This window comes from Protomyctophum bolini (assembly GCF_963924005.1).
Source record: "Protomyctophum bolini genome assembly, chromosome: 8".
Taxonomy (NCBI): Eukaryota; Metazoa; Chordata; class Actinopteri; order Myctophiformes; family Myctophidae; genus Protomyctophum; species Protomyctophum bolini.
The window spans coordinates 31584395-31611357 of NC_137869.1; the positions used below are offsets into that span (position 1 = coordinate 31584395).

At 41.2% G+C, this 26963-nt stretch overlaps 1 protein-coding gene across 6 annotated transcripts; it reads left to right on the forward strand.

Annotated features, from left to right (window-relative positions):
- zfr2 (zinc finger RNA binding protein 2) lies at positions 1 to 26963 on the forward strand. 6 transcript variants are annotated; one of them, XM_080770686.1, is made up of 19 exons: positions 1 to 89; positions 3601 to 3868; positions 4394 to 4511; positions 4884 to 5081; positions 7281 to 7597; positions 7891 to 8079; positions 8967 to 9213; positions 10599 to 10741; positions 12225 to 12344; positions 13020 to 13183; positions 14644 to 14770; positions 16569 to 16861; positions 17258 to 17426; positions 19171 to 19345; positions 21602 to 21693; positions 23107 to 23202; positions 23545 to 23656; positions 23985 to 24082; positions 24194 to 26963. In XM_080770686.1, the coding sequence occupies exons 1-19, from the start codon at positions 37 to 39 to the stop codon at positions 24365 to 24367; spliced, it is 3153 nt and encodes a 1050-aa protein (XP_080626812.1). In that variant the 5' UTR covers positions 1 to 36; the 3' UTR covers positions 24368 to 26963. The 6 variants fall into 6 exon arrangements, with proteins under 6 accessions (XP_080626812.1, XP_080626813.1, XP_080626808.1 ...); XM_080770687.1 differs by having other exon boundaries at positions 3601 to 3853; positions 4881 to 5081; XM_080770682.1 differs by having other exon boundaries at positions 4881 to 5081; positions 16566 to 16861; positions 24194 to 26962.

The following is a 26963-nucleotide window of genomic DNA, read 5'->3' on the forward strand; positions in this document are numbered from 1 at the left end:
CGTACAGTGCTGCTGCTGTGAACGGGAGATGCAAAGATGGCTGCGAGCAATTATTATGGCTATACACATGGTGCCGGTCCGCAGTACAGGTAATTCCAGTTGATGCGTGCGTCTGTTATACTAGGTGTCAGCGTGACATTCATATTCACGCTGTTACTGGTCTCATTGGCAACCTCTCACACACGCACACCGTGCGCAATTGATGCAGGTTCACACTGTCCTGTCCGTGCAGTCAGTGGACGAGCTCGTTAGCTACTAGTGCTGCTGCGTTAGCTTTAGCATGCGATACTGAAGGCCAGCGGTCGCACACGCAATTGGCACGAAGCGGCGAGCCGAAAAAATGGTCACACTTTGGGTTAGAAAGTTGGAGAGCAGCTGCAGCAGAGAGGACCTCTGTATGTTCAGCGAGCTACGTGTGTCAGGTTACGAAGGCAGACAAGTGAAGCCCCAAGCTACCGTTTCGTTTCTGAATGGCAGCCTCAGCCTGCCACTGGCTGTTGCAGACTGCAGTTTTTAATGTCTGTGGGGTGACTGCATGGTAGCCAGGGAGGGTTTTTGGCCAACAACATAATAATGATGATCACATTCCTAGTATTTGGTTTTAAAACTTTTTTGTAATTTTGTGGTTAATGTCATTTTACATAGCGTTGTACAATTGTAGCTTGTAGTGATTCTAGTGCTAAACAACTATTGTAATATTTGTCATTTATTTAGTTTTGCAACATTGTGCAACTGGAGGAGCGTTTTCTCGTCTAATGACGGGGTGGGAAATAACAACTTGTTCCATCTAGGCTAGTTGACTTGAGAGGAGTGTCTGGTTAATTACTGAATTTAGCAGCCACTGTCGAGTGGACAAAAATATGTCCTGCCTAATTTTGAGTACGAAGTTTGATATTGCTATTTGCTATTCTGACCCACTGACACACACACACACACACACACACATGTAGTACCATCACCATGCCATCTGGTCTCCACATCAATGAGTTCTCTCTTAACTTAAACTTGACTTGGCTACCTTTAGCTACTTAACTGCACACACAATCTCATAAAACAAAAATCCTCAAGTAATATAATTTTATTGGTGTAACATATCACTGGGGGATATCTGGATATGGCCTAAATTTGCTATATAATTTGATTATATTTTGATGTTTTATATGCCTATTCATAATTGTGTGTGTGTGTGTGTGTGTATGTGTGTATATATATATATATATATATATATATATATATATATATATAAATCAGGACTTGATTAACCTTTTGAAGCACTTGTCCAGGCACTAAAGTCACTTGTCCAGAGCACGAGCACACACAAACATTTTAAATCAACTAAGTTGGTTTTGGTGAATATTAGATGAATAATTATAGTTTTCAAGTTAATAGCCCTAGAATATCTGTGATTTTACATACAGTACAATTCATGTATTGACATCAAAACTTCCTTTAATTAGGAAGCACAAATGTATGGGGCACACAAAATAGGTGGTGTCATCAATTACCCGGTCCCCACACCAATCGCAACACACCTGTCAATTGTGTGCCCCATACGTTTGTGCTTCCCAAACGTACGTGTGTGTGTGTGTGTGTGTGTGAGAGAGAGAGAGAGAGAGGCAGGTAGATGGAGCTGTCACAATTACCAATTTAAGTTTACACAATTATTATTGTCACACAAATAATTGCGATTTAATTGTGACAGGCCTAGAGGCAGAGAGAGGCATTCTCTTACCGATGACCAGATGCAGCAGTGCAACCTGTCCAGATTTATTGTACTCTTTGCCAACCACTTAAACCCTAGTTGATCAGGGTCCGCCTCTGCCAGGGGTCTGGAGTTGGTCCGCACCTTTTTTCCCTCTGCCCCAAATCTCTTTGCAAGCTTTGTGAACTTGTATATCTGCTATTTTCACCAAACCTTGGCTCCAGAATAGGGATACTAAGGTTTGTGTGGTTAAGGCTCTTGCCTTGATAACGTTGCTGCCATTATCTGCTGTGACACAGACCAACCACTCCCCGTAAAACGTCCCTGAATTAAACCCATCTTTAAGCAATCGTCCATCCGCCTGTATGATCTGTGCATAGCTTCTGCAAGCATGCAATAGTCTGCAAGCATGTGCTTCTCAGCTCTAGTGCTCAGTGAGGCTCAAATAGAGTTGCATTTGTACGACTACTAGACCATGGGATAGTCATCAAGTGAAGTGGTTTAGCAGTAGCTGACATTTTTGCTGGAACTTTTTCAACTGAGCTGAGCAGAGTCACGGCTCACTTTAGCTTGATACAATTAGTTGTAGACAGTTGATAAAGTGTTTTATCTGATTGAACAGATTTGTTGTGTTGCCTGTTTTCACCGCAACAGCTTCATAAAACACTTACAATTTTTTGTTTGTTCAATGTTTTCATCATTTAGCCTGTAACGAAACCATTTGCAATTGGTTATAGGCAAACTGCCTACTGCTGCAACAGCACTAGGCTGGCTTAACAGGACATCATCTTGTTATAGTTGTTAACACTGTTTATAGTACTTATAGATCTGTTTTGTTTGTCTGCCTGCTTGGTTATCGAAGATTTTTCCCTATTCAAACTTAATCAGTGTTACATCCTTTTGCTACTGGTTTTCATCCTGGGTCCAATATATTATTGGATAAAATACAAATTGTGCCAGTCTTACAACTCTGCTTGAATACTACTAGTAGTTTGTTGTAACTTGTGTCACTATTTTTGCTGCATCCATGCACCTGTAGTTGGCCAACACTTGGCCATCTAGGAATCCATTGTACTTTTTTCGCCCTTTCCTGTCCTTGTCTATCTTGACACCATATGCTTTTCTGCTGACAGCATCAGGTACAGGATGTCAGTGCCAGTGCCAGTGACTAGTTTGTAATTGCTTCCATAAACACACAAGGTTGTCTTCTTGGCATTACTGCAAATTCAGCTGAGAATAACATTTTCTCTTCTTTTTTAGTAAGTAGGTCAGTGTGTACTGGACGGTGCCTTCTGACTTCACTGCCCAATTTAATGCCTAACATTTTTGGCCAATACACCATTTGTACCTGTGCTATTATTTGAGCCTCTTGTCAGTGTTTCGTTATGAGAAACACATTGCACAGCGCCTAAAGTAGTCTGCTCTGATGTAAGGAGCTTAATATCGCAGTGCATTTGGCAGAACTCTAATTAGAGGGGAACTGCTGATATTTAACGCGAGACACAGAACACATTGAAAAGTGTTATGTAGGTTTTTTCCCATGATCCCATCAAATTACGGCGAAAGGATTCACATTCCCCTTAGTATAAATGGTTAGGCATACTGTCAGTGAGTGTAGATGGAACCAACCTCCCAAGCTTATCACACTGAAGTTACTGCTGTGAAGGCTTTTTTTGGCAGGCTTTTTCACTGCGGGATTTTAGAATAGAACACAATCTTTAAACACAATCTGAATCAGTAGCTTATTTCAAAACAAAAGCAAGATTTCTATTGAAGGCAATTGCATTTCATATACCAGCTTGTTAATTAAATGTTGCTTCTCTCTCTCTCTCTCTCTCTCTCTCCTCTCTTCCTGCTGCTCATTTCCTTCCCTCTTCCTCACCTGTTCCATCCAACAGTACCCAGCCTCCCCCATCCTACACCCACCCCTCCACAGCCAGCTACAGCGTGCAGCAGGCTCCCGCCGTGGCTCACGCTGTGACTGCTTCGTACGCTCCAGCCCCAGTTCAGGCAGCCCGGCCGGTGGTCTCTGCTGCGTATCCTGCCTATCAGGGCCACCAGGCAGTGCAGGCCCCCCCGGAATATGGCTACAGGCAGCCAGACCCCCCAGCACCCCCACAACCCACCACCACCCCACAGACGTATACTCAGGTATACTCGGACATGGTCAGTCTGATTTCCCTTTGCTTGTTTGTAAAGTCTCATGGCACGTTGTGTTCATGTTTGATTTAAAATATCCGAGATGTTATGATGCAATAAAAAGTGTTATTGAATGTAAATGTAACTGTACATTAATTAGATAAAATCCTTTGGGTATACTTGCTGCAATTCTTCAGCGTGGATCTAACATTTGACATAACTGTTTTGTGGATTTTATTACAATAAAGTAGTGACAATTTATTGATCTTACTAGAATATTATAAATATATATTATAATATATAAGTCAGTAAGCCTTGCCGAGCCATGTGGCCCATCCTATTTCTGTAGCGTGAGGTTGCTGAGGCAGCTTAATGTACAAGTACACCCCCTGGACATGATGCTACTATCGCAATTCTTCACTTCAGTGTAGATTAGATATAACATTTGACATACACAAACAAATAAAGGATACTAAAGTAGAGACAATTTATTGATGATAGACTATAGATTGTGCATCTATTGATAAATGCCTTGGATACCAACACTTACAGGACAACTACAGCTATGGACGGGCCCCAGCAGTGACTGCCTATGATAATAAACAACAGTACTACCAGCCCAGTATAGCCCCAGCCCAGAGGACGGCCACAGACAACTACTACCAGACTGGTAAATCCATCTGCATTTATTCTGTCAGCCATCACTGCGTTTCAGATAACCTGCAGCAGGAGACTGTTCCCGTTTCAATTACAGTTGAGAACTTTGGTTTGCCAGACAGTCACTCAATACATTCTTTGTATTGTTTGTTTCACACTTTCTAAGTATAGAAGTGCAATGTGATATTCTAAGGAATGTTTCTGGTGTCCAAAGGTGGATTAGATGGCTTGACTGCCTTGCCCGTAGTTCTCTTGACAGGCAGTCCCAGAGGATGTGATTTGAGAATCAAATATCTGTCTCTCTCGCTCTCCCTCTGCCTTTCCCTTCCTTTCTGCACTGCTCTTCCCTTCCTTCCTCACCCCCTCCCCATCTCACTCTCAGTAGGTGTAAAGAGCGGCTACACTCCAGCCTCCTCCACAGTGTACAGCCAGCCCCCTCCTCCACAGAGGCAGGTGACAGCCTTGAAACCCCTGACTCCAGCCTGCTCCAGCTATAACATCTACCCAGTGTCCACAAGCGTCCAGCAGTCTCCCTCACCCATATCCTCCTACACGCCCACAGCATCTGCCACCTCCTACTCTGGTGAGAGAGATGAACTACAGATTGTCCTAATGTCTAGTTTAGCCCAATTCCATGCATTACATGCACTAAGGGCAATATATGAGGAATAAGTTCCCCATGTTATTTTCTTACCAATGCGCAGGATCTAGCAGGAGCAGGAAGAGCATGCACACACACCTGGTAGCGTATTACAGGAAAGTGCATGTTACCTGAGGAGTGCTTCTAATGACTGATGTTTAGTTGAATTCGGTCCACAACACTAGGAACTTATGCAGACTAGAATTGTATATTATAGTGGCTCTTAACTGCAAGGCATACACCCACTTAGGTGTGCCATTTTGTGCATAATTCTTTGTGTGTTCGTAAATGAACTCTGGGCAGAAGATTTTGAGTGTTCTTGCTTGTCATTATGGAATTGGAATGGAATTTAGAGCATTCACTGCATTCCTGATAAAAAAATCCAGAGCAATGTGCTCTGAAAGCACATACCATATGGCAGATACTCCAGCTGAAGGAGACTTTGTCTGAGTATCAGAATCTGATGGGTATGACAAAAGGTGATCTACAACAGGGGTTCTCAACCTTGGGGTCGCGACCCCGGCCCTTAGGGGGTCGCCAAATTATTTTTGGGGGGGTCCCCAGATGATTTAAAAAAATTGCAACTGAAAGGCTGGAAAATGGAAATGAAGAGTTTACATAGTACACTTCCCTAATGATATCTGGTTTCAGTATTTATTTATGATGTATTTTCTCTATTAAGGTTATTGTAGCGGTCAATTTGTATTGGTGGTCGGGAGGGTGCGGGGCGGGGGTCACGAGACATGGCCAAGCATTTCAGGGGGTGCTTCTTTACACATTATTTAAATCTCTTAATACATGTGATTTGGCATTTGACTTGCTTCTTGCTTAGTCTACTAAGTATAGACTGTATGGATTAACACTTGATGAAATTCAAGTACTGTTTGCATATCTTCTATCTGTGTGTTTTTGCAACCTGTTCAATTTGGCATAAGTAAGCCAGCCTTGCCGAGACATGTGGTCCATAGCCTAGGGCAGGAACCTATCCTGTTTTTGTAGCGTGAAGCAGCTTCATGTACTAGAACACCCCCTCTGTCAAGCAGATAGTCATTGCGTCCCATTTTTATAAAAGTCTTTGCGACTTTGCCGAACGACACATCTTCTCTGAACAACCTTTTTAACTGCCTCGATGACATCAAGGGATGGATGGCTACACATTTTCATCATATAAAGTCATCATATTTGGCCCCCAGAAATCTGTGAATGACCTCAAAAGTTCCCTAGGCCCCCTTTCTGCGAATTTGCACAACACAGTAAAGAACCTGGGTGTTTACTTTGACTCCAGCTTAAATTTTAATAAACAAGTGTCCAGTGTAGTGAGTAGCAGTTTTTATCAGTTAAGAACAATAGTTAAGAACAATAGCAAAAGCGTACCGTGACCTAGAAACCGTGATCCACGCTTTTATCACCTCTAGACTGGACTATTGTAATTCCCTGTATCATGGCCTGACTCAATCCACTCTGTCCTGCCTACATATGGTCCAAAACTCAGCTGCAAGACTTTTGACAGGAACCAGAATGTGTGAGCACCACATAACCCCGGTTCTGGCCCAACTGCACTGGCACTGGTCTACTTTTAATTTTTAAAGCCCAAAATGACCTTGCACATGAATACATTTGTGACCTCTATGGTACTTAGGTCAACCTCCAAAATGCCCCTTGCTCTCCCCTCAACGAGCCTAAAAACCAAAGGCGACCGGGCCTTTTCAGTAATTGCCCCCAAACTCTGGAATAGTCTCCCACTACACATCAAATCCAGCCCCACCATTGAAAGTTCCAAATCTCTCTAAAACTCACCTTTTCTCCATTGCCTTCAGCTCCTAGTTCTGTGAAAGTTTTTAACCTCTTTGTAATTAGTAGTCTATTGCATGTTCTCATGTTCCTTGTAATGTTGTTATATTGTATTGTTCTTATATGAAGTATTGCTAAACGTTTATTTAATCTTTGTATTTTATGATGTAATTTGGAAAGCACTTTGGGTCAACTTCTGTTGTTTTTAAATGTGCTATATAAATAAAGGTGACTTGACTTGACATAGGCTAGCAGCTAGTAGACTTCACCTAAAAAGGGTGAAGTTTCATTTTTCTGTCTCTAGCCTTCCAGTTGCACTGGATCACTCTTTTACTGTCCTGTCACTTTCAGGCATCAGCTACTCCAGTTACGACTCAAGTGGCTACACCTCCACTTCCACCCCCTCATACTACCAGCCAACACAAGTTACAGTCTCCCAGCCCCAGGCTCCTCCCCAGCAGACCCAGCCCTCCATCCAGCAACCCCCCAAACAGCTGACCAGCTCTTCCTGGAGCAATGCAGGCAGTAACATGGTGACAACCCCGGCTGTAAACACCTACAAAAAGCCAATGTTCCATCAGAGCAAGTTGCAGAAACCCAAAGGGCCTCCCAAGCAGCCACAACTCCATTACTGTGACATCTGTAAGATTAGCTGTGCTGGCCCTCAGGTAAGACAACAATGCATTGTGAAAATTGAACTTGTTTATGATGGGCCTCAGTGATCACGTGGTTGGAGTCACTTTAGTTTGTACTATGATATGATCAATCATATCTTGAAAGTTCCTTGAGCGTGACACTGAACCCTGAACACATACCTACTTACACTTACAGTTTACCTACTTACACTTACAGTGTAAGTAGCTCTGAATCAGAAAATCAGCTATGTGTAAATAATGCCATATAGCACAATCAATGGTGGTCAGTGATGTCTTAACCCTTTAACTGTGTCCAATTCTCTTAGACGTATCGTGAGCACCTGGATGGCCAGAAGCACAAAAAGAAGGAGGCAGCCCTAAAGTCTGGAGGCCAGGCAGGCACCAACAATGGGCCCAGAGGGATTCAAACCCAGCTACGCTGTGAGCTTTGCGATGTGGCCTGCACCGGGGTTGATGCCTATGCTGCTCATATCCGTGGGGCCAAACACCAAAAGGTTAGCAGTTAGCACAACTTAGCAACTTTATATTACTGACTGGCTGACTGCTATCAAGAAATTTATATTTATAGGAGGCAGCCATGAAAAATATTGACGGTAATAAATCATACTGGATATTGGTGCAGTGACTCATGTGATGTCCCCTGAAAGCTGCCAAGTCTCGTACTGATACTTCCCTCAGGGATCTGTTAAGCAATTACATGTCTCCAGCACTCACGCAGTGCTATCTCTCCTTTGCTTTTTTGTGAACGGTCTTATTGTTTTCATGTTGCCATAAAAGAACCGTTACAGAATTGTGCACCAATTATATGCAAATTGTGCACCAGCACATATGCGCACAAAGACCTAAATTCATATACATCGTACATGCATATTACTATACTATGTATCCATCCATCCATCTTCAACCGCTTAGCCGCTGTTTGGTCGTACACTTATTTAATTAATCCCTCATTTCTGATAAAAAAACAAAAAAACAACAACCAGAAAGACTGTACCTCAGTTCGCTCGTCAAACATACTGGCCCTCATTTATCAATGCAGTGTACAAACCAGCTTATTTTGATTTTTCTACTCATCTTTCTTTCATAATGACCAGATACTCTGCACAGTGTTATGTCCCAAATGGGCTGCCATAAAAATAGCGTAAGACCCAGCATGCATGCTCTGAGCTGCGGTGTGTTCTGGATGGAGCCCCCCCCCCCGACTCGCTGCTTGTCATGGCCGCACGTGCACGCACGTAATGTTAAAAATAGTTTTCCACATTTTTCCACGTTAATGAGAGATAGCCTGGCAAGGCAGTCATAATCTGAACGTTTATGGAGTGATTGATGAATTCATGCATAAACATTAATGGATCTTTCTACTTCCTCATTCTTCGGAAAGGTGGTGAAACTCCACACCAAGCTGGGGAAACCCATACCTTCAACTGACCCAGTGATGGTGAATTCTCCACCGGTTTATACGACAACGACAGCCGGGAAACCTCCCGTCTCAGCATCGGCCCCGACCTCATCAGCTTCTACGGCAAAGGCGACCACGCCTGCAATGCTAGCCAAACCAGCAGGCATAAACACCACTACCAAACCAACACCATTGATCAAGAAAATAACTTCTAAATTAACCATCCTTTGTAAGTTGCCTGCTTCAATCTGTACCTTTTTTTTTATAATTAAAAAAATAATAATTATGCGAGTAAAACCCATTTTTCGTAGCCGTCTAGGGCACCTAGGTTGGTAATCCAGCCTGAAAGTGTGTTGCAGGTTCGAGTCTTGATCCCGACCTTTGCTACTCCCCCCACCCCCCCCCCCTCAAAAAAATATAAAAACAAGAATGAAAAAGAACCCATTTCTGTGTTGTTTAGCTTTTATTATATTGTTGCAGTCAGGAGGAAACCACCTAACTCCATGGTTTAGATTTTTCTTTCCTTAAATCACTGCTCTTGAACATTAAAAAATATTGAACCAATGAAAAGTAGTAAAAAGCACTTAGGAAAAAACCTTAACTCTAAGCTAACAGCTAACTCCATCACCTGTCCCACTCTCATGCAAGTAATTGACAATATATAAAGTCACAACACCAACTTTGATGATGTAGTATTGCTTTGTTTTAAAAATATAAGGTTTTCTTCATTTCCTGAATAATGTATATTTTTTATTTCCTGAAAAAAATATATTTTGGAGTTAAGTAGTTTAAGTTTCTTCCCGACAGCAGAGATATGTTTGGTTAGTTGAATGGGTCTATTCAGGCCGCCTGGGAAACAGAAAGTCCCCCCCCACCCCCTTAACACTAACTGCTCCCTGGTCACTATATTGGCATATATCTTTTCTACGTCCGAGCATAGACATGGTAACGCCCCGCCTGCCTCTGATTGGCCTACCGACACTGCCATACCAGAGTTTCCTTTGAGGTGGAAGATACATGCTGGATAGTCTGCCGCAAGGTTACTCCGTGGTGGGAAATAAATAAATAATACAAGTACCATATATAATACAAGAGAATGACAGCTTGACACGTGCGACAGTAACTTTTATTTTTGTAGAAGAGGCAAACTAATATTGTTTATGCCGTTGGCCTGTTTATGTGTAAACTTGAAACATAATTTTACTGTAAAAAGGTCTCTTTTCCCTTGAAAATTTTGCCATTCTCGAGTCTTGTACTTGTATTATTATCCCACCAGTGCCCTTGCATCTCGGAGGACAGGCAAGACGGGCAGTGTCGGTAGGCCAATCAGAGGCAGGCAGGGCGTTACCATGTCTATGCTCGGACGTAGAATAGATATACGCACTGTATTGATGTCTATTGACCACTGCTCCTAATACATTTGTAAAGGAGTGGTTGGAGGACCACGTTAAAACGTAATATGTTACATTATTGCCTGAATACACAGTTACAGTGGTTGTAAAGAAAACTTTGCATTAATTAATTCTAGGTTTTATAGATCATATTGACAGTTTGGGTAGTGTTTGGGTAATGAACATCAGGATACTGACATGCTGCATGTTGCTCGTGTCACAGCCAAGCCGGCCAGCGCTCCAGTAGCAGCGCCAGTGAAAGCAGAGGAGCCTAAGCAGACGAAGATGGAAGAACTGAGTGATGATGAGGACAGTGACAGAGCAGGGGCTCACGTCCAACCTGTGGGACATGACTATGTTGAGGAGGTAGGCAAACGACAATCTTATTGTGTGTGTGTGATATAGTATTCATAAAAAAATATTCAATTTCAGATCCTAAACAAAGTCAAAGTCTTATCATTTGTCACACACGTTACCGCAGTGAAATTTGTTCTCATTTGACCCATCTCTTGGAGCGGTGAGACGCAGCCAAGAAGTGGTGAGCTGCAGCCGTGCTCTGGGATCATTTAGTTGATTTGACCCCCCAATCCAACCTATTGATGCTGAGTGCCAAGCAGGGAGGCATCGGGTCCCATTTTTACAGTCTTTGGTATGACCCGGCCGGGGATCGAACCCCGACCTCTCAGTTTCAGGGCGGACACTAACCACAAGGCCACTGACTGGCCTTGTGGTTATAAACGGCACTAATAAACGTCCGTCATTAATCAGTTTTCCTTTTTATTGGCAACGAGAACTGGGTTGTTGCGACTACATGTCGCTGGCTGTACTGGAGGTGCTGTCTGGTTGAGTGATGTCTGGCTCTCTCGGACACCGCAGGTCATTAAACTCTACTCTTTCAGATTGATGCCAAGTCCACTCATTATTCTAACAATCATCCATGGTGCAGTCTACTAGGCGCATACAGTATACTTGCACATAGATGATAGATGAAGTATTGAAGGGTTTCCTATAAATACAACAAATGGTTCAACAACTGCTGCTTTCATGTCATAGAATAGAGTATGCACATGCATGATTTTCCCATCAGGACACGCCCCCCTCATCTAGACTGAGTGGCAAAATATTGAGCAGCATGGAGTGTTGGAGTTTGGAAGCGCTTGTTGGAAATCACTCAACCTGTTTCTAAATGTCACATAATGCAGGAGGCAGCAAAATGTTGTGTTATTGAAAACAAGCACTTCCAAACTTTGACACTTTCCGTTTTTCTTGACCGAAAGTAGCTCATAACGTTTCTATGGTGGATTTTTATGAAACAAAAACTTTGCAGATAGAGGATAATTCAAGCTTTTCGCAATGTTGGTGAGTTTAACATTGTTTAATGCAATCAGACAGGACTTTTCTGTTTGGATGAATGTGCTGTCAAGGCCAGAAAGTAGTTTTTTGCCACTCAGTAGGCGTTCCCGCATAACTTCCAGGTACGATGATGTCACGCGCATACCCTCTATTGGGAATGATGTGACATTAGTTTAGACGAGGGACAGTTGTGTTGTTAGGTTAATTTAAATGTCTCTATTTTCTGTACAAAACATTCCAGCATTGCCTCTATCTTACCTATGTAGTACTAATATACACAGTTTGTACAGGTAATACTGAATACTTACTTCAGTTAAAGCTTAAAAGAATAAAGATATTTGACCTCTTTACTCATTATGAATAAGTTTTCTTTATCTTCTGCACTGTACCGGTAATTGTATTTGTTGTTTTTTCTTCTATTTTGTATGCCTCCTAATGATTGTCAGCCTTTCACCTGTGTGTATTTCATGCGTCTATTGTCCTGAATTATCTCCAGGTTCGTAATGATGATGGCAAGGTCATTCGCTTCCACTGTAAACTCTGTGAATGCAGCTTCAATGACCCTAATGCTAAAGACATGCACCTGAAGGGAAGGAGACACCGACTGCAATACAAGGTAAAATAAAAAGACATTAAAGAAATGATGATCAAAATGTTTCTCTTGTTAAGACATCTTCTGAGATGGATGCGTCAGTAGAAGGTAATTTTATGCAACTTGAATTGGAGGTTAAGTTATACTTGGATGAAGTATTTGAGTTATGAAAGTGATATTCCAAGCCCTATCTACTATCTGGAACACTGTACCACAAGCTTCTATCATCCCAACTGGTTGAAATGGTCTACGAAATAAAAATACTATAGTGCACTATAAAACAGACATTACAGAAACACAGAGGGAGCGATTTCCTACATTACTCGTGATAAATTATGCCCTGCGACTTGCAGACAGGCAATAAATACATAGTAGATGAGAAGTGGTGTCACTGTGTGACATTGTTATTCACTGGCCGTAAGATGTCGTATTTGCTTCTGAAAAGATCTTTGCTACCCCATTTGACTGGGGTAGCAAAGATGTACATCAGTACATCAGCAGTGTACATCTCTTTTTTTGTTCTGTTTAAATACTGTCTGTAAGTGCAATGATATGTTATCATATGTAATGCAAATCAATATTTGCAATACAAATATAATTATTATATTAGGTATTTTATGATATTGTGTCTATAGAGATTGCAGGAAGAGGTGCATGCATTAAGTCTCTAGTTCTTCCCGGTTCTTGGTCCCCGTGCAGAAGAAAGTGAACCCGGAGCTTCCTGTGGAAATCAAGCCCAGTAACCGTGCCAGGAAGCTGCAGGAGGGCAAGCTGAGAAAACAGAAGCAGAAGGCAGTGCTGAAGAGACAGAGAGATGACGAGCAGCGCTGGCACATGGAGATGAGGTCAGACTCATGGCCAAAGTAAGGATGATCATCAGTGCTGTAGTCCGGCTGCAGTGTGCCTTCTTATTTGTGAAATAATAGGTCTGATCTTGTATTTGTTTTGTATGGAACAAAGATAAATGGAAAATATATGGAAGATAACTCCACAGAAGTAACAAGCCAACCAGTACCAACATGTCATCGAAGTAGATGTAATGAAGTTGATATCGGTATCAGGAACAGGTGGTCAGTTGACTGTATATGGCTGTCAGTATTTATGGTATTAGAGCTTTCCCTATTGCTTGACCTTTTTTTCTTTCACAGTGTGACTTCAGTAGTCCAGCCATCTAAGATTGTCAGTCTCTCGCCTCAAATAGTTTTTCACATGTTTTCTACTTTTTCTCTGTTACTAAAGCAATAAGCCAAGTGTCTCAGCGCCTATACCCTAGGTGTGTTTGGCGAAAGGGCCTTTCTTTGTGGAGTTTGCATGTTCTCTCTGTGTCCCCCGTGCTACGTCCTACCAGGGTGATATCGGGTGATAAGAAGCGGCCTGCTCACTCCTCATGCATTGAAGGAAGCATGAGCTCAGTTTGTGGTTCTCCTCAGGTTGGCAGAGGGAGGCACCCAGGATTCCATCTTAGGGTTTAGGCCATTGGCACCGGGTGAAATAAATTGGTTACAAAAATCGTGGGATAAAATATTTAGAGGAAAAAAACTATTCCTGCAAGAAATTAGTTCCACTTCTCGGCCACCAGGAAGAGCCACTTCCTCATGTTTACATATTAGCCAGTCTGTGCGTTAAGACATCAACTTTGAGAAACAAAACGTAACTGTTAACTTAGGTCAATCTCATTGTAACATTCAATAGAAATTCATATTTTTTTGATGTCTGTGAACATCACGTGAAAAACGCTAGCATAGACATGGCGAGGGTGATCAGCTGTGCTGATGGAATAGGGGGCGCTTTCTGTCTTTACAAGGCCTGCCCTTTGCCGCAGCTCACACCTACAGCCAGCATACAAAGAATGTGATTTATTGTGTGTGTATTAGCTTGTCTGACACCTTGATCGAGTTGAGACAGCATTCTGCAGTTACTGCAGAGAGGCAAGCATGCAGCCAATTAAATGTCTATAATGGAAGTGATCGGGCTGAAACACAGTTTGAGTAAATCGTCTGTCATACATAATAATGCGTAATAGACGACTGATTTCACAGGCTGGCCACATGAACACATTAGAGCCACACCGTTCCCACGTGGATCCCGACATTCACATATTTCCAGTCATGATTATCTCTTCATCTGTACTGTATGTGTAGAATAACATCCATAACCCCCCAATGTGTACCCTTTAATCTGCGGTTTTATATCTGACTTAGGATACTGTCAAGGATACTGTCAATGGAATTGAATTAACAGTCAATGGAATTGAATTAACAGACGGATTCCTAAATGTCTTGTTCTACAATACTGCCACCTCCCTTTCCTCCCTCTCCTCCAGACGCTATGAGGAGGAGCTGTACTGGAGGAGGATGGAAGAGGAGCAGATGTACTGGGGGGAGCAGAGACGTAGGATGGCTCCGCCTCCACTGATGAGCCGCCCGGGGATGCCAGTACCTCCTCTGCTGGTAAGCGCTAACTGCAGCGCCGTTTTGCGGCTGTGTTAAATTAGTTTTAGCAGGATGGATTTAAAGGTTTTGTGACATTACTTTTCATATATTTTTTCATAATTTGTTAGATGATGTATGATGATAAGAACGCCCCTCACTTCACACGGGCGTGATTCTTTTTTTGTAGCGTATTTAACATTTTCTTTTTTTTTAATACTGTTTTTATTAGGCATTTTTGTTCGACAATTTCAGATTAGATAATGATAAGTAATTCAGTTAAATAAAAATGAAAAAAAATAACAGGCAATGTAAATGTTCCACATACAGTATAACAAAAAAACATAAGTGTGATAAACATGAAAAAACAAAAAACAGTTAAACAATGACAAGTGTGAACAGACAAACAAAACAGACAACAGGACAGACATTCTTGCTCTCAAACTTCCAACATGTTGTGAATTAAGTAAGTTAGACATTCTTTTTTAAATAATAAAAAATAAAATAAAGAAAAAACATTCAGTTCCTTTTCTTTCAGTTCCTTTTCTTTCTTTCCAATTTTCTATTGTGCTATTGTGTAGGAGGGGTTAGCGTGCACCTATTAAAATAGTCAATGAAGGGTTGCCATGTCTGGTAGAACCTATCTTCACTCCCTCTCAATTCAAACTTAATCTTTTCCAATTGTAAGTAATGCATAACATCTTTCATCAGTGAAGTGTGAGTTGGAACCTGTGCTTGTTTCCAATTCAACAGTATCAGTCTGCGAGCCAGTAGAGTCACATATTTTACCATGTTATATTGGAAAGTAGACAGTTTGACCCCGGGCCCTGTGACTCCCATAATTGCTGTCAGTGGATCCGGGTCAAAAGGTCTTTCAACAATGTCTGACAGTGATTTAAATATACTTTGCCAATAAGATCTTAGTTTTGTGCAATGCCAGAACATATGAGCTAGAGTGGCCGGCGATTGGCCACATCTGTCGCAGGCTGGATTCACATTTGGATACATTCTGTTGAGTTTTTCCTTTGACAAATGTAATCTGTGTAATATTTTAAACTGTATAAGACCGTGCCTGGCGCATACTGAAGAAGAGTGCACAAACTTTTGAGATGTAGACCATTGCTCGTCAGTGATAGATATTCCTAAGTCGTTTTCCCAAGCAGTTTTTAAATACTCCAAGGAGGCATTATTATCCAAACATGAGAGAGAGTTATAAATAATAGAAACACCTCCTTTGAGCAGTGGGTCTGGTAGAAATATAGATTCCATTGATGAGTTGGGAGGTATGTTTGGAAATGAATCAGTGTGTTGTGTTAAAAAATGTCGTATCTGTAGAAATCTAAAGAAATGTGATTGGGGTAAATTGAATTTGCGTCGTATTTGTTCAAAGGTCGGAAATAACCCATCAATATAAAGATCTTTGAAGGAGTGAATACCATTTCTATGCCATACTTTAAATAATGAGTCAGAGAGGGACGGTAAAAAAGCATGGTTAGCGACCAGTGGTGCGCGCACAGAGCCCGGGTGCCAACCGAAATGCCTTCGTATTGAGAGCCAAATTTTGAGAGAATGCGAGACTATGGAATTCTTTGGCAACTTAGTGTATCTTGAGGCCACTGGGGAAAAGATTAAAGCTGACAACGATGTTGGGGGACAACATTGACCTTCAATAAATGCCCATGTAGGCAATTGATCTTGGAGCCAAAATGAGAGTGCACGTAAATTACACGCCCAGTAATAGAGTTTGAAGTTAGGTAATGCCATTCCGCCATCTGATTTAGGCCTCTACGTATTTAACATTTTCATCTACACTCAGCAGACATGTGTCCGGCGGCCAGATTCCCCTGATGACCGCCACATCATGGCCAAGCACTCCACCATCTACCCTGTGGAGGAGGAGCTGCAGGCTGTCCAGAGGATCGTCTCTCACTCTGAGAGAGCCCTCAAACTGGTGTCTGACTCCTTGTTGGAGAAAGAGACACCACCTGCTGCTGCCGCTGCTGCTGCTCCTGCTGCTGCTACTGCTGCTGCTGCTACTGCTGCTGCTCCTGCTACTCCAGCCACACCCACCACCACACCCACCACTACTACTGAGGATGGAGATGAAAAAGAGTAAGAGGAGGGTTCCCAAGTATTTTACAAAAAGGACGTTGTATGTACTGTATGGCACTTAACCCATTTAGACCTGAGATCAGACTCTAAAAATGTCTTCTACATCCTGACAAAAAGCTATGTCAGTCGTTTTTCAAAAATAGCAGACCTACAAGCTTGTAGATCTGCTATTTTTCAATAGCTAAAGCATAACATAATGCGAACACCAAAAGGGGTTCCCGCCCAGAATGGGTTAATACATGGTATCATCACTTAATACATGGCATCGTTAAATCACAGCAGGAGAGGAGACTATCTGATTGTATGGTCAAGATTGTCGATTGGTGAACCAATTGATCTGTCTGTTGTTAAGGTAAAAGTTTTCTCATTGAAATTCTGACTCTTCCTCTGTGACAGTGTTGAGATTCCTGGACGGCTGCTGAAAGGAGTGATGAGGGTGGGCATCTTGGCCAAAGGCCTGCTTCTCCATGGAGACAGGAATGTTGAGCTTATCCTGCTGACTGCTAAGAAACCCACTGTTACCTTGCTGAGGACCATATCCATGCAGCTACCCAAGGAACTGGCTGTAAGTAACGTCACTTGTCTTGTCTCAGGCTTGCAGAGATGTAGAGGTCATTCATTGACGTAGGAAAGGGTTGGATCCCCTTCCTATGATCTACATGAGGTTATGAGAGGGCTTTTGTTATTACATTTGGAAGTAATTTACTGATTGTGCTTAAACAAAACTGAGCCACTCATAAGCCATTGCCTTCCATGGGGGTGCGTATGAGATGCATTACATCTACTTAAATCCTGTGAGCTTTGTTGGCGGGGGTCTCCCTGGGTTGTGTACTTGGCCCCCTGCTTTTTTCGCTAAACCGAAAATACAGATTTCAACTCGCAATGTGTCACATTGAGACACGTTATGAGTGCAGAAATTAGTGCAGAAATAAATCACTGTATTCCATTGTAACACATGAGACCCACAGGACACGTAAGCATAAGCACAGGTGCTCCACTCGCACACAATATTGTCTGTCCGTATTATCATACAAATACTTTGTATAATTTGGATGACTAGACGTGCCAGTTTGGCGAGACAATCAAGCTCGTGTGTGGTGGGTTTGGTCAACTTTGGTGCATAATTGTGCTAGAGTAAAGGAAAAAAAATGCTTTATTAATTGAATGTCATGATTTAGCAGTGCTATAGTTATATATGTATAGCAGTGATTTATTTAATTGAGTTCTCTTTATCTGCCTTTAGGACAAAACTGATGATTTAGCTGAAGAAATGTAGAAGATTCTCAAAGGATTCACAAACTTTCAAGCACCACTTTATATTCATATGAATACAATTCATTTTATTGTCTTTGCTTCTAAAAGACTATTAGCAGCCCAGACAATAAATCACTCTCACGAAATATCACTTCATGCTTATCCATAGCTTTTGAAATGCATATGTTTTTCTTCTGTGCCCTACAACAGTTCATGTTTGCATCAGTTAACTCATTACAGTGTACAATTATCCTGCTCCTTGCTCCTGCAACTTCAAAGTGTCTGAGCATCATCTTAGGATATCTTAACATTTTCTTGTTATGAGCTATTTGCTGTAGTACTACTATATTCTAACATTATTTGATTGGAAACAGATGTTCTGTATATCCTCAAATTCCCATTTACTTAATTTCCAAACTGCTTTGTCTTAAATGGCATAATAGGAATCTTAGATTTCATGGTTCAAGCAGATGAACTGTCTTAGGCCACAAGAATGATGTGTGGAGTTTTGAATTGACTGGAATTTCCCTTTTTAAGGCTGTTCAGGAGACGTGTAAAGAAGAGAGAGGACCTATAGGGGATGTACAGTATAATGAAGCCTTTATGAATACTGCTAATAGGGGTGTGTTTTATAATGAATCTCTTCCTCCCTCTTGCTGTAGTTGTAATGAGTGTTTCATCACAAGTGCTTTTGACTGATCTTTAGATCCACTGCCTGGTTATGACACCCAAATCCTACAGAGTGAGACTGGGGAATTTATTTTTCCAGAAAGAAAACATGTTTCCCATGTTTAGCACATCTCATAGAAAACATTATTAGTGCCCAAACCTGAGAAACATAATCAGCAACATAACTCACCATTTTTAAATAACAGGGTCTAAAATCCCAGTAGTTATTTGAAAAGCTATATTTGCCAAGGGTTAACCCCCCCCCCCTCCCCCTCCCCCCAAAAAAAGCTGGCCCTTTTGCCTGTTTATTCACAAAAAGGCACTGTCCCCTGCAATCCCCTAACTCCTCTGTAGAGAGTAATCCCCAGTGTCCTTTTAACCGGCAGACGTTTTCTGAAGATCAGTATGAGGTGCAGGCTCACCCAGAGGAGGCCAACATCGTGATATGTTCAAGCAAGGAGCCCAAAATGCAGGTGACGATTTCTCTCACCTCGCCGCTGATGAGGGAGGACCCTGCCACTGAGAAGGACAAGCAGGCAGGAGGAAAAGCGGCTGAGAAAGGTTAGAGAAGCCAAAGCTTTTGGTACCAAGGTGACTTTAATGTTAAGCCTGATTTATGCTTCGTCGTATGAGGGTGTCCTGTGCCGAAAATGGCCGATCTACAAGCTCTCGCGAAACATCAAAGTGCGCTGTGAGCTTGTAGATCTGCTGTTGTTGGCGTGCGACACCGTTGTACAACAGAGAATAAATGTGGCATTAGCATTGTGTGTATTACACTATAAATCCCTCCCACTACTAGCCTATATTTTAGGCTGAGAAGACCCTAAATGAGGCCAAATTAGAAATGGGACTTTTAACCAAGCCCATATAAAGTATCATCTTTCCAACTAAAACAACAAAAACGGTGTTCATAGATATTTTTCTTTATCCCCTTCCCACAAACAAAGATTTGACTCACCCATTCATTTGTCCCATTGCTTCCCCCCCCCCCCCCCCCCCCCCCCCCACATTGTTTGCAGTTATACTAGTGCCAAACAAATTCTTTGTTTTTTCTCCAACATGGGAATCTAAAGCCGGGCTCTCCGACCTTTCTGTGCCTGTAACAGTGTGTGTTTGTCTATGAATACACACTCGGTTAAATCTTTTGGAAATTCTAATGAAAGTGATTTAAGAAGTGATGTTCAGATAATGCCCAGGGATGAGAATGCATCACAGCATTGATACGACTGGTAGAAAAAACAAATCCTAGTTTTTAAGATGTCCTATTGCACTCTTCATGAGATGTTTTGTTGATAATGATCATTGGAGGTCCAGGACTTCCCACTCCCTTATCTATCTCTCATCCCTGCAATGTTAAATGGCATTATCAGTATTGATAAGGTGTTGGAGTGTCATTTAATTTCCTCACAATGGCCTCTACTGAAATAATGAGATCGGTAACACCTTTATTGTTACTCGCCCCCTGCATTGCAGTGCCAGATCATTGTGATATATACACTCCTTCACCTACTGCAATAACGATGCCGTTCAGCATGTACATTTTGTTTTTCTCCCCATTAAGAAAACATAAAATAAATGTTTTCTGTGGCCTTTCTCCTTTAGTTTTTTGTTTGGGTTTGTTGATGAGTAACCCCCCAACTCCTGTATCAGCAGACCTAGGCAATCCATTGGCTATTCTGAAGTCCACACTTGTATACATACTACTAAGAATGGTGAAATGAATAAATAAAAATGAAAACACCCACCTATTTGTTTAAGCTCTTCAGAGTAGGTATGACTATGATCTTCTATTGCACAGCGATCAGAGGGTCAGGACTGTCCCCACATCAATTGACCATATTCTGCTCATGCAGAATGATATACTAGAATAATCCCCTGCACCCAGTATGACACTATGGGCGAAATGGCCACTGTATGAATATGTTCAACTCTCACTACTCTAGAAGTGGTATGGCAGAGTAGACTTTGCAATGTACCGTAGCATGCTTTAATGTACGGTATTCCCCCTGTAATAAATTTAATGTTTTCTGTTCTTGATACAGTGCTAGTCAGCATGGAAGTGTGGAAAGCCGGTAGGATTGTGAAGCATTACACATGACAATTCTCATTAACTGAAGTGGATGGATTTGGGAGGGATACCATTTTGATGATAAATTTCACAAACTGAGGTGGATGGATTGGGGAAGTGATACCATTTTGAGTTGACAAACGAATGTGGATTTTTCATTGGTCATATAATCAAACAGATTTTCTGGCATTAAAAAAAAATCCATCGCTTCCTTATCCAATGTAGCTTTGCTTTCCTATCATCCATACAGTGATACATACAGTGTTCAGTGATAAGGCTTGCTTTAACATTTTGTTGAACAGACTTAACCTCTCGGAAAATGCTTTGCTCTTTGTCAGTTGTTAAAATAGTGAGACCTTCAATGGCATTTTCTTTTTGCTCTTGTGCTTTACCAGCTCGGGATGTGTTTCCTACAAATCCGATTGTACATCCAAAATAGTGCTTGACTGATTGGTCGGGCCCTATTGGAAAAGCAGTGCTCATATGCTTTCCTTGATTTCTTATATCTTAAAACCACATTAAAGGAATCAAGGAAAGATTTTAGGGAACCATGGGAAGTTTTTGTTTTTGTTGGAGAAAAACCTCACTCAAGTAAACAATATGCTTGAAATATTTTCTCACACACTCCTTTGGTCGTCAGTGATCTCACCAATAACATGTCATAGATTGACTTGTGTCAGTGATCGGTTTAGCTATCATCTACTGTATGTCTAACAGTAAACCATGAGCTAGTCTGTTGTCTCTGTCAGGTGTGGCTGAGAAGGAGCTTCCGGATGTCCTCCTGAACAAGAAGAAATGCCTAGAATATCTTGCTGCTCTTCGACATGCCAAATGGTTTCAGGTAAAGACATTACTAATACTGAGCGTTACCCAGACATCATGCAGTAGACCAGTCATTATATGGCATTAATAATGACTATTAACACATTTAGTACCGGAACTGCATCAAAATAAAGGCTTTGCTTGCACCAGAGTAATCGCCAGAGTAGTGATCGCTTTTATTTTGAAAGCCATGAACCGGAAATACTTTCTTAAAAAAGTTGACTTACAAAGTGACCTCACAATCTCTGATCATCTTAATATATTTATATACGCTCCAAAAAGAGTTCATATTTTGCGGGAGAGACGGATGAGGAGCAGAAATGCAGCGCCAGCATATCGATCCATTCATCACCACGGAGAGCGCCCTGGATGAGGAGATACGAGTCATTCTTTCCGCCACGCTAACATGGGAGTCAATGACAATGCACAGAGCGTTAGCATACGGCAAGCGAAAAGCGAAATGCCCAAAAAAAAAATAGGAATAATTCTGAATATTATTATCTCGCCCCGCGTCGTTTGGACGTCGCTAGGACGTCCACAGACGTCGAAGGCACCTCTCGGTTCCAATCCTTATGACGTTTCCAGACGTATTATGTATTAAATGTGTTAAAACACCTATGATGCTAAACCGCCATGTGCCTTGGACGTGTATACACGTCTTTAGGTTCTTTTTAACCCATTTTGGGGCGGGAACCCCTTTCGGTGTTTTAAACATTATGTTAAAATTTAGCTATTGAAAAATAAGCTCATAGCACGCCACAAGCTTGTAGGTCTGCTATTTTTTTTAAATCGTGAGGATTTAGATTTATTTTTAAATTTTGAGGTCTGGCCTAAATGGGTTAATGATATAAAACTGGGACACTGTAAATCAATTTTGACAGCTCCCGTTGCTAGGCAACGCCTTGTTCAGCGCTCCCGGACATGTTTTGTGCTGCATGCGCACAGCCGTTCATTTGCTTGTTTAAGGGGTGACAAACCTTTCTATTCTCTCTAGATCTAGAACCCTCTCCATGGTTCTGATCAGAACGACGATGTTCTGTTCTAATGAACCAAGCATCTTGTTTGAAATATTAACGCTTCTAGAGAGAGATAAGACTTGACAGCGCGAGGTAGTAATGGAACATTATACCTCCCAGGTTTTGGGGGGGAAATGGAAGGCAGGGCTTTTCGGAATAAAATCTGCCAAGTGTTAAGGTCAAGGAACACATGGATTTGTTGACTTCAATTTCTATTTGTTGTCATATAACCAGGATAGTGAAATTCTTTTCAGTACAGGACAATTTCATTTGACATTACCACAGACAATATGCAGCCTACTTTTGCTTAGGCAATATGTCCATGATTTATATTATCACAAGCATTTTCAGTGAGTCTCAAGTATACTTTGTCCAATGCAGTGTTGATGATGGTGACCTGTTTTGAATGTCTTAAGGCTCGAGCCAATGGTCTCCAGTCCTGTGTGATCATCATTAGGCTACTGAGAGACTTATGCCAACGTGTGCCAACCTGGGGCAAGATGCCAGCCTGGGTAAGGCTTAATTCAATTACCAATTGTCAGGCTTAGCCTATTTATTTATTATTTGTGTTGTAATTTATTTATTTTTACATTTGTGGGTTAGCCTGTTTATTTGTCCCTTACACATTATCCTGGCCAATTGACAAATATCACCTAAAATGATCTACAGTACGCTCGGATGTGTATATATGTAATGGAGAGGTAATGTACGCACACTTAGAATTCAGGCAATGCATGTGATAATTAAGGGCAAGATACTGAAAGGGACGAGGTGCTATTCGGGGAAGAAGAATCCAGGGTGCAGTTTTCTACTTCGTACTATTAAATCTTCATTTGTTTCTACCTTCCCTTCAGGCAATGGAGCTGCTGGTAGAGAAGGTGATCAGCAGTGCCACAGGTCCACTCAGCCCTGGAGAGGCCATGCGCAGGGTGTTGGAGTGCATCTCCACAGGCATTCTACTTCCAGGTCAGATAATGGGCTAGTGGGGTTAGCGGTTAACAACCCTTGGAGTTGTCTTTTATCATGCCCCCCTCACCAGGAGAAATACAGTATATCATTATGATGTACACATCTATTTTCTCTTCCAAGAATAATTGTGTTTCAGTATGGTTATCTCAAGGCATCCAATAAGCACACTCAATCAGTCTCAGCTGCAGCGCTTCTCTTTCTGCTGTAAAAATCAGCTTGTCAAACATGCACGTTCTAAGTGGAATTTTGAAGAATTTCAACTAATTGTTGAATTTCATAATTCCATTGGTCATAGTCAACCCATTATTCTTCCCTCATTAATCAGATGGACCAGGTTTGCTGGACCCCTGTGAGAAAGACTCAACGGATGCCTTGGAGAGCATGACTGGCCAAGCCAGAGAGGACATTACCGCTAGTGCACAGGTACTTCGCTCTTTTTCCAAATAAGGAGTTTATGCTTATAGAAGGTTGTTGGAATTCAACTTGACCACCTCTTTTTTCTTTTTTTTTTTTTTTTCCTCATTCTGGTTTCAGCATGCTTTGCGGCTGCTTGCGTTCCGTCAAATCCACAAAGTTCTGGGCATGGAGTCTCTCCCGGCGTCCAAGGCCAGTGCGCGCAACCGTAAACGGAGACGGGATGGCAGCGACAACTGCGAAGAGGAAGGCGAGGGGAAAAAGGACAAGAAGGAGGAAGCAGCAGAGGCTTGACATGGAGATGTGTGTTTGTTAGCATAGAGACTGGTATAATTGATCATTTCACGTGGCCGCCATTATGTTCTTATGTGATACTTTGGGGTGGAGATTCATGAGTATGATTTAAGATACAAAATGGCCACCTTGTGAATTTGATCAGTGTCACAACTTTAACCGTTTTCTTATCTTAAAAGTAATCTTACACATACAGCTATATAGATATGAATAAATGTCTGTCCTTCAGGCGAGCAAAATAACGTTGGAGGGGCGGAGTGGAACTTGAATATTTTACCGTAACAATTTCTCCTGTGCTAAACGTTAAAGATGTACTGTACAGAGAAGTGTGTTAAACATTGGCCATAAGATCATGTCACAGAGGTTCTAAGGGAGATAATGATTGTCATTCCATTTCTAGAACAGGTGTACACTAGATACATACTACCCCTCCATTCATTAACAATATGTGTACCAGCCACTGTTAATCTAACGTCTATTTTGTATGTACTGAAATTAATCTGATGTTGATGCCTCTAGTATAATTTAATCATCGGCACTTTTAGCTTTATTTTCAGCTTTTCTCATTGAAGAAAGGTTTGAATCCCTACTGCTGCACAGGCCAGTCTAATATTATTGTTTTAACACATGGTAGGAGTTACCATACAAACTTAAGTGCATGACATTGTACATTTAAATATTATTTCCATGTCTAAGCTGGAAAGAGATGGTGGTTTACTTGTTATGTTATATACAGAAGACTTTAGAGCAAATTATTATTTACACACCATGCAGTTAATTGTGCCTAAAATACAAGCAGTAGTGACATTAATAATCAAAGTAATGGTGTGATGCTGTTAATCTGAAAGAAATTGGTGTACCTAAAGTCATTCTTTAGACCCCTTTCTTCCCTCTTTATTTCAGCTGTGTTGAGCTTTGCCGCCTCTTGGGGTTTCCCTCTGACCTCTTCTTCCAATGCCCAGCCTCAATATAGATTATCACGCTTATTCTTTTGTGTTAAAAAGAATAAAATCTGGACAACATACCATGCAACAAAACTATTTAATAAAACCACATTTGTCAACTAGATTTTATTTTTGGGAACTTGCAAAAATAGGTGCAAACATGCACATTCTCCACGAGCCAATGTTCTAGCATGTGCAATGCAAATCTGAAAATAACATTTGATGCTGGAGAAAAAAGCTGAGTTGCCAAAATGTTAGTTCATTTTAAATGTGATCAATTTCCTCAGTTGTGGAAAAAGGCATAGGCTATTTTTTTTTTTTTTTATTTACATTCATAAGCATTTATTTTGAATCCCCATGTTTATGTATAACTGGAAAAAGGCATAGGCTATTTAAAAAGGATTTGATTTACGTTCAAAAGCATTTATTTTGAACCCCCATGTTTATGTAGAACTTTCTTGCCACCACTTATATTGCATTGCCCATATTTCCTCCAAGAGTTCACATTGTCCAGGTTTGAATGAAGCGATGCAAATTAATATGAACGAATAAGGGCAGCATCTTGAATCTACTTTGCGTTTACCATATTTACATGGTGGTAATTTTTACTCTTACAGTATGTCATACAAGGGTGCTGGGGAAACCCCAGGGAAGCCAGAGAAAGTACTTGGGGTCCAGCCAATGACCTAATGTACACCAAACCATAGTTGCTTTTGAAAAAAGCAATTAAGGTTTTCAGATACCTGCAAATATAATGCCTGGTACAAGGTTTAATTGCAACAGAAAAATTAAAAGCTTACATTGGGTAATAATGTTCTGTCTGAAGAAAGAGTTCTATGTTGCACAGTTGAGCATGCTGAGGGAATGAAGCACTTAAAAATGACAATGTTTATGCTGCCATAATTTGTCATTTGAATAATGCCTAGCAATCTTTTTTTTTTCTTTTCTTTTAAGAGTATGGTTAGCAGAGGAGACATGGTGAAAGAAATGTCAGACTGAAGATCCACTGAAATGGTCAAGAAGGTTACTAGTATTGCATTGTGTAGAGATTTCTTATGAAGACTGAAGGTGTAGTGGGAAGGGGAACACTTTTCATGCTGTCATGCAATATTTTAAAGATCTTACTTCACAAAGTTGTTGGTTGGTGACAAATCTTTGACAAAGATTTATGAGAGAAACAATGTGCTATTTTAGTTTGTTTTCCTTTATGAACATAGGCGTTTTGTTTTATTTAAAGGATGTTGCAATCAGTTTTGTATTGTTAAACAAGTGTGAACATTGCTGTCCTGTTATTTGAATGTCTTTGTAGTGCTGCCTATAATTAAGGGGAAATATTAAATAGGATACTTTTAAACGGCATAATTTGTCTCCGATTGTGCGTTATTTATTAAAATAAGTGTTGCATAGTTCTATCACTATGCTGACATAGTAATCATTGCTATATAGAGTGTTTATTAAATTGTTCAGTAACAAGTCGTCTTCAAGTCAATAGCACTCTCGGATGTTCAGTTGTGTAGTAGACACCAGACTTTCATCAGTGCTTTGTGTGTGAGGGAATGTATTACCTGGAGTCTAAGAAACTGGTCCACAGAGACTTGATAGCTCGTAACATCTTGGTCTCTGATTAGGTTGTGGCCAATTTCACTGACTAA

Bases quoted from the DNA above. Each gene is read 5' to 3' on its own strand.
- zfr2 (XM_080770682.1), top strand. From the start codon at position 37: ATGGCTGCGAGCAATTATTATGGCTATACACATGGTGCCGGTCCGCAG. The intron at 12,345-13,019 runs GTAAAATAAAAA...GTCCCCGTGCAG, and splicing joins GACACCGACTGCAATACAAG to AAGAAAGTGAACCCGGAGCT. The intron at 24,083-24,193 runs GTACTTCGCTCT...TTCTGGTTTCAG, and splicing joins ACATTACCGCTAGTGCACAG to CATGCTTTGCGGCTGCTTGC.